Consider the following 14,626-nt stretch of genomic DNA (forward strand, 5'->3'; position numbering starts at 1 on the left):
AATAAATAAATAAACCTGTAATTTATCTGAAAATATGAATATATAAAAAAAAATAGTGATATGTCTATAATGTTAAAGACCATATAACTCCTATGAAAAAAGCAGAATCAAACTTTGATTCTGTTTTTTTCATAGGAGTTATATGATCTTTAACATTATAGACATATCGCTGGTCGTTTTTTTTTTTTTTTTTTTTCTATACATCAGAAGCAGTACCGCCAGCAACCATTGGGTGCCGCATGGATACACACAGTTGTTACAGAACTGTGAGAAAGATTAATACATCAGAAGCAGTACCGCTGGGCAACCACTGGGTGGCGCATGGATACACACTACAGTTGTACAGATCTGCAAGAGAAGCGCAGGCTGCTGACGTCGGTTCCGATATCGGCGCCATTTGCGTTCCACGCTAGTTATGTGGAACCGACCGTGAAACAGAAGAATCGCGGGCGGGGAGAATTGAGATCGATTCTCTACGCGATTAATCGTGCAGCTCTATTTACCTCTTAACACTTTATGCGTTCATGGGTATTTTTGAACCCACAAAAAAATAGTAGGTTTTCTTTCAGCACTAGAAAGACTGTTGTCCCAATGGCTACCTGTGCTGAGAGGAGATGTCGTATGGCATTGATTCCAACTTGTTAATTCCCAAGCCAAACAGATGTCTGGCCTATTCTAAACCTTAAGGGTCTGCAGTTTCTTGAGGTACAAACATTCAGGATAGAGTTTACCTGTTGGTGATTGCTTCATCAAGAGGACTTCCTGGTGTTGTCAAGGATTCCAACCCAGATATCCTGATTTTCCAGCCTCACCAATGGTTTCTGTTTTCAACATTGATGTTATGCCTGTCCACTACCCCTAGAGTGTTTACCGAGGTGTGGATTTTGGTTCTGGGATTGTTGAGGGCCTGGGGGAGGGGGGCTGGTTGTGTGGTACCTGCATGACCTGTCTTCGTTTTTGAAAACTAAGTCACTTTGCTACTAGGATTGACAATTGCATTGCTTATTTGTTTGTCACTTAGAAATATTTTCTTTCACCTCACTGCCCCCACGGGCCCATTCCCTTTTCATTGCCCTTAACCTATTGGCAGTGTTCTCCTTCACAGCGCAGACATTATCACCTTTTGCACCTGCATGACCTGCTTCTCAGGGAGGAATCAGCTCAAACTGTCAAGCAACCAGTAAAAGACCAGGAGAAGTTCAACTGTGTCCTGGACTTTAGGAAACTTTTGGTTCTGGCACACTCAATATCTGGCTTACTTGGGCTTAGTATTTTACATTGCAGAGGTGAAGGTACTGCTTCCACAGGAGGAATGCCTGTATCTTTGAATCTAGGTGGAGTCCCTGAGGTCATTGGAAGGTCCCTCGATAAAAGGCAGGCATGGAGGTGTTGGGGAAGATTGTAGCTGCCTTTGAATTGGTCCCCAGTTTCACTTCTGAGCTGTTAGGGGGCAAAGGTCAGGAATCCTTGGATCTGTCAATGCATCTGTCTCCTGAGATCAGGTCAGCTCTGGGATGGTAAATATCCACACAGATGCTGGATTCTGGGATATCCTTTCGTCTGATGAACTGTGGAAGGTCTTAACGATGGGTGCCAGCCCGTTGAGCTGGGATGGTGTTCTAAAGTATTTCACAATTCAGAGAACATGGTTATCGGAAGACCAGAGGTTGGCGATCAAGTTCCTGGTGGGCAATTCAACTGGCTCTCCACTGATTGTCCACCTTCAGGGTCTTCCCATCGGAGTGCTTTCCGACAACAGCACAGCTGTGGCATACATCTAGGAGGGACAAGAAGTCATGTTGGCCACAAAGCAACAGACCCAATCTTGTCTTGGGCATAACTTTAGATTCCAGCCATTAGCAGCTAAATTCACGAAAATGGACCCTTCACTCTGAGGTGTTCAGAGATTTTTCTGTTCTGGGGTTGCCAGATTTGGATCTTTTGGTGTCCACATTTAACAACAAACTTAAACGGTTTGTGTCTTGAACCATGGATTCTCAGGCATATACTGTAGATCCCCTGGTGACTCCTTGGGATCACCAGGGGATCTATTTATGCTTTTTCTCCACTTTAGCTTCTTGTGTTGTGCAGGATAAAGTTGTAGAACATTTTGGCGATACTGAACAAACTGGTTTGGGCAAGAAGGTATGAAAGAGGATTTCAACTGAAAGTAAAGAAATCGGCAGAAAGGTACATAAGATGTGTACCTTGTATTCTATTCTATTCTTGGCCAAACCAGTATGAACTCCTCTGCATCCTGTGATGTACGAATAAGAAATTTGGATTTTTGGTTTACCTGTAAAATCCTTTTTCTTGGCATACATCACAGGACAGATCTCCTCATCTGGTCAGTTCCCCATTACTTATTACAGAACTGAGGCTTAGCTGAAGTAGGAGTTATGCCTAAGTGGGGATTCCTCCATTTTTTTTTTTGGTTAGTGTCTATTGACCTGAAGGTGACAGTGTTACCCAAGTAGTCATGCATATAAATGCTGAGCCACGTTGTCTTGACCTTTTTTGGAATGGTCCAATTCCATTGCAGAATCGGCAAGTATGACGTGTTGAAAGACCTTGCAATCACTATAATATTAAACGCCTTGCTCATCGTTATCTGAAAAAATATTACCGTGATTTATACATGATGATTTTGGTTTAGACTTATGTGAAATCGTGCTGAAAAGGTATTTTTACATATATTTTTTTCTGTACTGCTTCACTACCTAGTTGGTTTTATGGCATTCCATCCAATATGTGGTATCGGCATATTCAAAAATGACCACAGACAAAAATGTGCTCCATATTGAGGTAAGTAGTGATGAATTCTGGGAAATCCCTCTTTTGAACCACCTCCATGAAAACTTCAGATGCCGTAAGAAGTCTTCTTTTCTGTCTATTAAAAAAAAAAAGATATATAAATGGGTGAATTTATGTATTAAAGAGCCCAGTTTGACAACAAATCTACTGTTTTTCTATACATAAGGTGTAACCTCTATTGCCAATGATCATAAATGCACCTAAAACAGTATTAAACCCAAAACCAACAAATGTAATATATTACAGCTTACAAGTCCTTTGATGTAGTGGTTGTATTGGTTTTCTTTTTTTAGGCTATTTTCACCTGGTGATTTTGCCAGTAAAGCACCTCCTGTATTAGAGTGCCCCTCACTCTGGAGGAATGAGAACAGTGGGTACCTTTTAGACAGCAACATTGTTGGGCTGTGGGGAGGGGTGTATTGGAAGTGCTAGCAGATATAAATACACTAACAAATTGAAGCTGAACTACAGCTATTACTTTTATAATCAGTTACAGCAAACAGCATTTTTCCTTTTGGATAAAGGGTTTACATAAAAGCTGATTATTTTAAGCACCCCTGCCAGTGTTAAATGATCTGCCCCATCTCTGTAACTGCAAGAGAATTTGTTTTGAAAAACATATTGTATGTACTGGCTGCATCACCAAATGAAAATACAAGAAAACCTAAAAAAGGAAACGAATAAAGCCATCACATCTAAGAATTGGTAAGCTACAATATAATATTTTCTTTTGGTTTTAATTCTGCTTTAAAGTGTAACTGTGCCCAGACTATTGACTTTAAAGTATGTATATATGCTTAACAAGACGTAAGTGTCAGAACAAGCCCACACTGACCTTTCTAGCTGCTTTTGCTGTGAAGTAATTCTCAAATCACAACAGACTTTAGGTTTCGATCAGCTTTACACTTGTGAATGCTGCTGACTGTGGTTTCCCATGCGAGACTCAGGGGGGGTTCCCTGAAAATACCTACAGGTGGGAAACCCTATTTAAAGCAATGGTAAGCTGATAACTTTTTCCAGCTGTTTGCATGTAACCAGTCACGCAGTGATTATCTCCGGAAGATTCTCCCTGGATGCAGAAAGGTCTGTCTAGTACGGATCATCTGTAAGGGCTAATTTACACTTGCTTCAATCACGCTTTGTTAAAGTTCTCTGAATGCCTGAGACTTCAGGCAAGCTTTGCCATAGACTTCTTTTGGAGGCTTTAAAGACGCTTTGAAGCACCACTAAAGGCTCGTTTACACTTCGTCTTCAACAAGGCTTCGGACAGGCTTTGTTAAAGCTCTCTGGTTGGCTTACAATCCTGTTTACACCTGCTTTTGCTTCGCTTCAAAAATTATACTTCCTGTAGCTTCAGTTGTGCTTAGAAGTTTATGAAGTGTCCATAGAAGTCTATGGCAAAGCTACATCGAAGCACCAAGCAAGAGCAGATGTAAACAGGACTGTAAGCTAACCATTTTATTTAGTGACAGGAGCTTTGACTGGCATTCAGAGAACTTTAACAAAGTGTGTCCAAAGCTATGTTTTGAAGCAAGTGTAAAGTAGCCCTAAAGCTACATGGGGTATAATTTATGAAGCAAAGCAAGTTGTAAACAGGACCATAAGCTAACCATTTTATTTAGTCACAGGGGCTTTAGAGAGCTTTAACAGCCTGTCTGAAGCATTGTTTTGAAGCAAGTGTAAACTAGCCGTTAATGTGTGTTGAAGCCAAAGCAAGTGTAAATGAGCCCTAAGGGCTAGTTTACTCTTGTTTCAAAACAAGGCTTCAAACATGCTTTGCTAAAGCTTTCTGAACACTAGTCAAAGCTCCTGTCACTAAATAAAATGATTAGGTTAGTCTTGTTTACACCTTGCTTTTGCTTCAAAAAACATACAACGTGTAGCTTTAGTGGAGCTTCAAAGCCTCCATCGAAGTCTGCAGCAAAGCTCACTGGAAGCCTCACCGAAGCAAGGTGCAAACAGGACTGTAAGCTAACCATTTTATTTAGTGACAGGAACTTTGACTAGCATTCAGAGAGCTTTAGCAAAGCGTGTTTGAAGCCTTGTTTCGAAAAAAGTGTAAACTAGCTGTTATTGTGTGTTGAAGCCGAAGAAAGTGTAAATGAGCCCTTACGGTCCTGTTTACACCTTGCTTATGCTTGGTGCTTCGAACAAGCTTTGCCATAGATGGAGGCCTTGAAGCTGCTTTGAGGCACCACTGAAGCTACATGGGGTATAATTTTGGAAGTGAAGCAAAAGCAAGGTGTAAACTGGACGGTAAGCTAATCATTTTATTAGTGACAGGAGCTTTGACTGGCGTTCAGAGAGCTTTAACAAGCCTGTCCGAAGCAAGTGTAAACTAGCCGTTAATGTGTGTTGAAGCCAAAGCAAGTGTAAGTGACCCCTAAATCACTGCATGATCAATCATATGCAAAAACTTGCAAATAGCTGGTCAGCATCCCATTGCTTTGATTGGGGATTCCCATCTGAAGCTATTTACAGGGAATCGCACTGAGTCTTCAGCGTGTAATTGAAGTTGGCCCTATTCACAAGTGTAGTCTGGGTAGGCTGCTAAGATCTGTTGTAATGGAATGTAATGGGAAAGGCAAAAAGATTTCAGTGCCTCTGTTGTGAATTTTAAGTTACATTTCTCAACCATGCCTATACTTGCAGAAGTAAATGGGGAGTTAAGTTTAAAGGGCTTTTTCTGCATTTTTAAAATAATATACAGTAAATATCTTTAGTATGCATAATCTGGATACGGGTTCACTTTTAAGTCGAACTCTAGAAAAATTGCTAAATGTATACAGCCGAGATGTGTACAGCATGTGGCAGTTGTTCGTTCATGTAGTTTTGTATAGGTCTGAGGTTTATCAAGCACTGCCAGGATAGTGACCTGACTGTTCAGTATTTAAGAAATACAGTTTGATCACCATCTACCTATAACTGGACAGTGAATAAGCAATTCAATATTAATTTATTAGTCCATTTCCCCCCCCCCCCCCCCCCCAAACCACACAGAATACTGCTCGTCGCCACAATGCGGAATATCTGACTGGCGCCTAGTTTTATCCCTCCCTCTCCCAATTCATGTTCATATACTGGATGCTGATGCATTTAACATACATATCTTAATCATAAAGTACAGGACTTGCCATGGGTTATAGGCTCTTATCTTTAGCCGATTGGGCACTGGGAAGTTTTGAGGGCATGCTCCCCTATAACCATCCCCAATCTGTGAGGTCTCAGATTTTTCCCTTATCTTTCAGGACAGCACCTTGAGAGTTTGGCTCCACCCACTTGACAGGAAACACACCTCCACCAAACTTCTTAAAAGGGAGGCTCCTTCCACTTATCAGTCTTTGTGTTTCCTCCGGCAGGAACACATGTGGGGGTTAGGAGCTCTCTAGGTCCTACCTGAGAGGTCATATATCCCTACTCCACTTGTTTTTTTCATACCTCAGATAGTCGGTCCCTCTCATTCACTGGATAGAGAGTGCCTTGTGCATGGGCTCCTTCACCCTCATCGGTGCTCAGTGGATCCAGGGACTGCTCCTTGGCAAGGTGGACAGCGCGGACATCTTTTTTCCAGGCCGGGCAGCTGAATGATGCCATCTTGGGAAGGTCAGTCAGGCTGCTTCCCCCGGAAGGGGCGGCATCCTACGAGCGGGCGCAGGGTATGGAAGTAATTTCCACCATGAAGCGCGGAGGGAGGAACAGGTCTGGTGCCTTGTTAGCCAGTTCTGGTCCGGTGCAGTGGCGCTAGTGGAGTCCGGAACCGGCAGTTTTGCCACCAGCATCACGCTGCTGCCTCAACATGGACACAGGATCCGCAGCGAGTGGAAAAGGCACTGGCACCAGCAAGGCCCAGGTAAGGGGTAGACTGAGGTTCTACCCTCATTTACTATGGGGGTCTCTCTCTAGCTCTCTTCTCCCTTAGGAGGGGTGTGAGTTTTTTTTTCCCCTGGTGGCGGGGGCCTGTTTGGGCACATGAGTGTAGTGGATCTCTCACTGTGGTGAGCATCTTGATTGGTTTTCAGGCTGACTCAAATGGATGGTCTTTTTTCTTTTCCCTTATCATGGCAGGCCAAGAGCTCTGATCCTGGGAATAAAAAGAAATGTCCTTCATGCAAGTCTAAACTACCTAAAGGCTGGAAAAAAGCTTTGTCAGACATGTATTGACTCATTAGTGAAGGAGGAAGCATCTGCCGCTTGCAGCGACATAATCGCATCTGTTAAAGAATTGGATGCTACTATTCAGTCCTTTAAGTCCTAACTCACGAAACCATCCGTGAGACAGACCTCTACCTCACAATCCTCACAAGACTCACTGTTAGTCCTGGTAGTGGAGGCAGAAGAGAGTCCTCTGAACCAGGAAGGTCCTTCTCCCTCACATTCTCAAGAATCCGATGAGGAGGATGAGCTGGAGAATATGTCTTCAAAATATAAATTCTTTGGAACAAGTTGATGGCCTCCTAAAAGCTATTCATGCAACTTTGGGATTAGAGGAGGAACGTAGAGAATTATCTTTACATGACAGGATGTATGCAGGACTCAGTGAGCCCAAGATACGTACCTTCCCAGTCCATACAGTAATTTCTGAAGCGATCAAGAAAGAATGGACTGATCCTGAAAAGAAACCTTTCTTTGCTAAGGCACCCAAAAAAATGTTTCCTTTTGACGAAGAACCAGCAGCTCCCTGGAATTAATTTCCAAAACTCGATGCAGCCTTTTCTTTGATTTGGATTTTGAAAGACCCCATGGATAAGAGGATGGATCAGCAATTAAAGAGGGCTTTGCAATCCATCATAGGCAACCTTAAGCCAGCAATGGCGACTACTTGCGTCTCCAGAAACATGGAGTATTGGTTGAACCAGCTTACAGATCCATATAATAGCGGATTCTCCAAAGCAAGAAATCCTAGACTCCTTTTCAACCCTGTCAGCAGCTGTAGCCTATCAGAATGACGGCAAGATCCACGGCCCTTACTAATTCAGTTAGGAGGGCGCTGTGGTTAAAAACCTGGCCGGGGGACACAGCATCTAAAAACAAGCTGTGTGGAGTACCCTTCCAAGGGGATTTATTGTTTGGCCCCGATTTTTAGATGCAGTATACAGAATCGAGTTCTCGGACCCTCCCCCAGAGAGGTACATGTTGACAAATCTACCAAGAGATATAGTCAAGTCCCTAGCAATGAAGAGCCTATTGAAGGATCTGATGAACCAGGTGGTTGTAACTCAAGTACCACAGGGGGAGCTTTATCAGGGGCTTTATTCCCACGTATTCATAATAAGGAAGCCGTCTGGAAGTTTCAGACTTATTCTCAACCTGAAGCCGCTGAACAGATTGGTCCTATACAAAAAATTCTGTATGGACTCAATCTTCACGGTCAAAAATCTTTTGACAAAGGAGTGCTTTATGGCATCAATCGACCTGCGAGATGCCTATCTGCATATCCCCATAGCCCCTCAATCCCAAAAATTTCTAAGATTGGTGGTAAACATGGGAAAAGAGGTCGTGCACCCCCAATTCAAAGCCCTCCCCTTTGGCCTTTCCTTGGCTCCGAGAATATTTACAAAGGGCATGGCAGAGGCCCTTGCTCCTCTTCGCTTACAGGGGGTAGCAGTAATTCCATACCTGGACTACCTGCTCTTCTTTGCCCCCTCCAGGGAGAAATTGTTGGAGGATCTCAAAAGAGCTCGCAGTCATCTAGAAGCTTTGGGCTGGATCATAAATATGGAAAAATCAAATTTCAACCCAACCCAAGAGGAACAATTTCTGGGGTATCGGATAAGCTCAGTGCAGCAAAGAATTTTCTCCCAGAAGACAAAAAACTAAAGATACTAAGGGTCGTAGCCTCCTTACAGACAAATCAAGAGCTACCAGACAAGTAATGTCAGCTCTGGGAACCCTTACCTCATCTATGCCAGCGGTGCAGTGGGCAAGGCTTCACTTCAGACTTTCCTCCTGAAAATATGGGATCACAGGACAGAATCTCAGGAGGCAAAGGTAAAAATCCCCACCAAAGTAAAACGATCGCTCTGGTGGTGAAGTAAGAAAAACCTTTCAGCAGGCCTGTTATGGTCATTTCCAATAGAAAAAGTGGTAACGACAGACGCCAGCCTATGGGGATGGGGGGCACACCTGGGTCAGAACTATGCTCAGGGTGTTTGGTCCCGGTCAGAAGCAGAAAAGTCCTCCAATTGGAGAGAACTAAGGGCAGTGGCCTTAGCTTTGAATTCCCTTCAAGGTGGTGGTGATCAAGTCTTCTCGGACAATGCCCCTACCATAGCCTACTTAAACAGGCAAGGAGGCACAAGAAGCAAGACACTTCAGCTTCTTGCCTCAGACATCCTAAACTGGGCAGAAAATCATTTGCTGTCCTTATCAGTGGTCTCCCTTAAAGGCACTTTAAATATAGTGGCAGATTTTCTAAGCAGGAGACAGATTCAGGAAGCGGAATGGACCCTAAATCCGGAAGTCTTCACATTGATCATCCGAGCCTGGGGCCAACCACAAATAGACCTATTTGCGTCAGAAGAAAATACGCAACTTCCGGTCTTTCTCCATTCACAGATACGACAGTTCTCAGGGATCAGATGCGTTAATACAGCCTTGGAACTTCCAGCTGGCTTACGCCTTCCCTCCATTTCAACTAATTCCGTTGGTACTGAGGAAGATTCAGAAGGAGAAGGTGGAAGTAATTCTAATTACTCCATTCTGGCCAAAAAGGGCTTGGTTTACCACCATTCTTGGCGGCTGCTGCTCCGGCAGGACTTCTACAGGGTCCGATATACCATCCGGAGGTAGCCTGTCTAAGCCTCACGGCGTGTTATCTGAGAGGCAGTTATTGAGACGAAGAGGTTTGTCTCGACCACTTGTGACTACCTTGCTTTCCAGTAGAAAGGTGGTTACCAGGAAGATCTATGCTAAATAATGGAAGGTCTACAACTCCTGGTGTCACTCGTCTAATAGAGTGGTGAAAAATCTAGTGTAAATTCTGGAATTTCTTCAAAATGGAGCAGAAAAAGGCTTGTCAGTCAGTACACTTAAAGTGCAGATAGCCGCATTGGGAGTTTTTCTGGAAAGGCCTATATCTTCAGAGCCGTTAGTGTGAAGATTTTTCAAGGCGCTTTCTAGCTCCAGACCAGCTCCCGTGCGACACTTCCCCAGTTGGGATTTGTCGGTGGTTCTTCAGACACTATCTAAGGAACCCTTTGAACCGCTACAAGACATTTCTCTGAAGTACCTTACTCTCAAAACGGTGTTCTTAGTGGCAATTACGACAGCCAGAAGAATTGGTGAGCTGCACGCCCTGTCAATAAAGAAACCCTTCCTATCCGTCTACATGGACCGGGTTGTACTAAAGACTGATCCACCAAAAGTGGCGTCGGCTCTCAACCGGTCGCAGGAAATTGTCATACCGACCTTCTGCTCTAACCCATCAGGGGAGAAGGAACACCAATTCCACATGTTGGATGTGAGAAGAACCTTACTACCTTGAAGTGACCAAGGATTTTCGATCTTCAGACTCCTTGTTCATATTTTTTTTCAGGGAAAAAGAAGGGCCACCAAGCGTCTAAGGGGTCAATAGCTAGATGGCTAAAAAACGCTATTCTGAAAGCCTACTCCCAAGCAGGGCTATCTCCCCCATTGGGAATTAGAGCACACTCTACTAGAGCTCAGGCCACTACATGGGCAGAAATAGCTGGTGCCACCCCAGATCAGATCTGCAAGGCGGCTACGTGGTCAAGTTACCTTGCGTTCGTCCGTCATTACAGACTGGATCTTCTGTCAGCAAACGATCAGGCTTTCGGCAGAAAGGTCTTGCAGGCTGTGGTCCCTCCCTAAGTGGGTAAGTCTCTGTTATCCTCTCATGGTGCTGTCCTGAAAGACGATAAGGGAAAAGTCAAGTTAGACTTACCGGTAACTTGTTTTCCCGGAGTCTTTCAGGACAGCAGCAACCCGCCCTTATTGTTTTGAATATTATGCTGTGACTAACCATACTCTGATTATGTGTTCCAGCTTGGGCCAAAGGTTTCTCTACTACTACTAAGTGGAAGGAGCCTCCCTTTTAAGAAGTTTGGTGGAGGTGTGTTTCCTGTCAAGTGGGTGGAGCCATGCTATCAAGGTGCTGTCCGAAAGACTCATGGAAAACAAGTTACCGGTAAGTCTAACTTGACTGACTTATTTTTATTTTTTTCTAATTTCGCTAGGTGAGGGACCTCTTCTCCAGAGAAACAATCTTCCTGTCTTATGGTCCTAAAGAATTCAATCAAGCTCACTGTCTACAGCAGCAGTGTACCTGGATCGATCCAACCTTGGTAAAACCTTGGGAGCTGTACCCAGACCCCACACTGTTAGGCAAGTCACTAATGTTGCTTTTGGCACTGGATCCTACATGAGGTTCTAGCCTTGGCATTTGGTGCAATGTGCTGAGTTATCTGTGATGTGCTATACAGGGCCAGGGCTTAATGCTATAGAACCCAGTCCCTGAAGCCCTCTTTGGGGTTATGTCCACCGTGCTAGTCCAGCATTGTGAACAGGTTAGACAGGGTCACTCTGTATATTTGACCTTTACTGTGTAAAACAAGGATATGTTTGGACGGACATGCTTAAACTATCTCCCACACTACTCCATGATTATCCCACAGGGGAATTCCCTCTCTTGTAGTGATGGCAGAGGCCAGGCAAAAGGATGTCTAGTCTAAACAGGTGAATGTTTGCTCTGCCAAAGGCCTGCACAATACCTTAGAGCGACAATGCGACCCTCACACCAGAGCAGGAACTGGTCTACAGCATTAATTCTATGTCAGGTAGACATCAAGCAGCCTATTTAACAAAAGCTTTTTCTGTGCCTATGTCAATTTCTCTGTCCGATTACAGCCTTAATGCAGCCCTCTTTGACTATAGCTCGATAAAGACCTGTATATTCTTCTACTCCCATTTCTCAAACTGGGTTGGAGACTGACATGCCATCCTAGAGGATGCTTAAAGGATCACTAAATTTTTTATTTTTTTTTTAAATAACAAACATGTTATACTTACCTCCACTGTGCAGCTAGTTTTGCACAGAGTGGCCCCGATCCTGGTCTTCTGGGGTCCCTCGGCGGCTGTCTCGGCCCCCCTCCCGCAAGGACTTAACACCTTAATGCGAGCAAGCTTGCATGGTGTTGAGTGCTTGCCGGCACGCTCCCGTAATACAGCCGGCGGCCATGGCCGCCGACTGATTCACTCTGCCCTGCTGCGCCATTGGATGTGATTGACAGCAGCACGAGCCAATGGCTGCGCTGCTTTCAATCAACCAATGAATGAGATGTGAAGTCCTCCACCATCTCTTAAATCACAGTTCCCCCACTCACCTTGTGCTGCTGCTGGAAAGAAGCTGGGGGCAAACCTGGGAAGCAGAAGTGCAGGGTCAGGAGAAGAACCAGAGGCGGGCTGATGAATGCTGAGGTAGAGATGAGGGGGTGCTGTGGCTACAGGATCTAGGGGAGGCGTTCTGTCCTCTCTGCTGTTGACTGCTGAGAGTGGAGGAGAGGTGGGGAGGGCCAAGTGAAATGCCCTGGCGGGCTGGAATTGGCCTGCAGGCCTTGTGTTTGACACGTGTTTTAGCACATTCAATCAAAGGCAGAGGTGCCGTTAATCCAGTGTTTCTCAACTCCAGTCCTCAAGGCGTCCCAACAGGTCATGTTTTCAGGATTTCCATTATTTTGCACAGGTGACTTGATCAGTTTCACTGCCTTAGTAACTACCACAGCTGTTTCATCTGAGGGGAATCCTAAAAACATGACCTGTTGGGGCGCCTTGAGGACTGGAGTTGAGAAACACTGCGTTAATCCAACCTTTATAAATATGAAGAGCACAGCCCTGTTGGAATAGTGTCCTTTTACCATCCGGCCTTTTGACAAGTCGAGTGGATCCTATCGGGGACCATCTATGCGTTCACGATCTGTTGTCACTGACAGGCAGATACTCTCCATCCGGTATTTTATCTACGCCGTTTAGCTGGGAGGAATGTCCTGTCCATGATGATCGATGTGGCCACATGTTTTTCAGCTTTTCACCTACTTATTGATGGACATTCATTTGCACATTAATTTTTGTTTTTTTCACATGTATATCACTTATTTGTTACTCTAGGTGACATCATTACTAGCGCTACATAATTTGTCCTATTGGAATTAGTAGCTTTGTAAAAGGGCAGAGCTTTGTTTACCAGAGTTTTTCAAGCTGTAGAAGTAAGGCTGAGGCCTTACAGAACAAAATAATGAGTTTCCTAGCATAAGCAAAGTATGAATAGCTATCGTACATGCTGTAGAATCCACTAAACCAAGAAAGCATACCTCAGTGGCAGGAGTGTGACAATATTAACCACTAGCCGACGAGCCGCAGTCATTCTACTGCTGCAGGTCGGCTCTCCTGCTCAAAAGGCTGTAGATGTACGTCGGCCCTTTAAACAGCTATAGCAGGCACGCGCCCGCTGCACAGCGGTGGGAATCAATGCGCGTGGCCAGGGAGTGTGATGTCTGCCGGCCACGCAGGATCGCTGGTACGAGAGCTAGAACAGGGATGTGTGTGTAAACACCGTAAATTCCGTCAGGAGAGGAGAGACTAGCTAGGAAGAACGATCTGGCTCGTCTAGTCGGTCACATCCCCGCACAGTTAGAAACACACACGAGGGAACACATTTAACCCCTTGATCGACTGTGTGTTAACCCCTTCCCTGCCAGTGACATTTACACAGTAATCTGCATTTTTTATAGCACTGATCGCTGTGTAAATGACGATGGTCCCAAAAATGTGTCAAAAGTTTCTGATCTGTCTGCCGCAATGTCGCTGTCCTGCTAAAAATCATTGATTGCCATCATTCCTAGAATTTTTTTTTTTTTATAAAAATGCCAAATGCGCAAACCAATCAATATACGCTCATTCCAATTTTTTTTTTTTTTTACCAAAATAATGTAGAAGAATATATATACATCAGCCTAAACTGAGGAAGAAATTCATTTTTTTATATTTTTTTTGGGGGGGGGGGAATATTTATTATAGCAAAAAGTAAAAAATATAGCTTTGTTTTCAAAATTGTTGCTCTTTTTTTGTTTATAGCGCAAAAAATAAAAACCGCAGTGGTGATCAAATACCACCAAAAGAAAGCTCTATTTGTTTGGGTATGGAGTCGCACGAAGATGCAATTGTCAGTTAAAGTGACGCAGTGCTGTATCGCAAAACATGGCCTGGTCATGAAGTGGTTAATAAAGTTGGCATGGGTATAGAAACAACGCCAGCATAAGGAAGACTGATCCCTGTAATTGTTTGGAAGTGGTCAAAAAGACTCTGCAGAAATGTATAATGAATCAGTTGATCTCTAGCTGATGCCAGTCTTGTTGTTATAGGAGCATCCCAGAATTAGTCCCAATCATCATTCAAATAAAGTCAAGGACATCCACTACCGACGCTGCTCAGCATGCCTTCAGCAATCTACTCAGTCCAAAACTCTTTGCTGAACTCTATCCAGTTGAAAAACAGTTTACAGATAGGTCGCAGAGTACCGTATTCTTTTTCTGTTAAATGTTTGCCTGTACAAGGTGAATATACTACTTAAGCTGTATATTGAATGCAACTACCTCAAGTGTTGTAAATTGATAAACCCAATAAAAATGTATTGATAAAAGAAAAACAGTTTACAGAAAAGTAGGGTATTCCTTTGGTTGAAACAGAAGAGGGTGAAGGGATAGACAGCGCCACTGCTCTGCTGTAGTATTTACTATGTGAAAAGATCCTACTCATGAAGGTAGACATTAAGGCTGCTGGCAGTGCACTGTTCCAGTCC

The 14,626-nt window shown here is 44.0% G+C and overlaps 1 protein-coding gene across 2 annotated transcripts in view; it reads right to left on the minus strand.

Annotated features, from left to right (window-relative positions):
• Positions 1-768: 768 nt before the first annotated feature.
• Positions 769-14,626, minus strand: part of LOC120919121 (malate synthase-like) — a 65,030-nt gene continuing 51,172 nt past the window's right edge. For both annotated transcript variants that reach the window (XM_040331154.1, XM_040331146.1), the window contains exon 15: positions 769-2,890. In XM_040331154.1, the coding sequence (XP_040187088.1) occupies positions 2,767-2,890 (124 nt within the window). In that variant the 3' untranslated portion in view covers positions 769-2,766. The remainder of the gene's footprint in view (positions 2,891-14,626) is intronic.

Source organism: Rana temporaria, chromosome 1, assembly GCF_905171775.1.
Source record: "Rana temporaria chromosome 1, aRanTem1.1, whole genome shotgun sequence".
Lineage (NCBI taxonomy): Eukaryota > Metazoa > Chordata > Amphibia > Anura > Ranidae > Rana > Rana temporaria.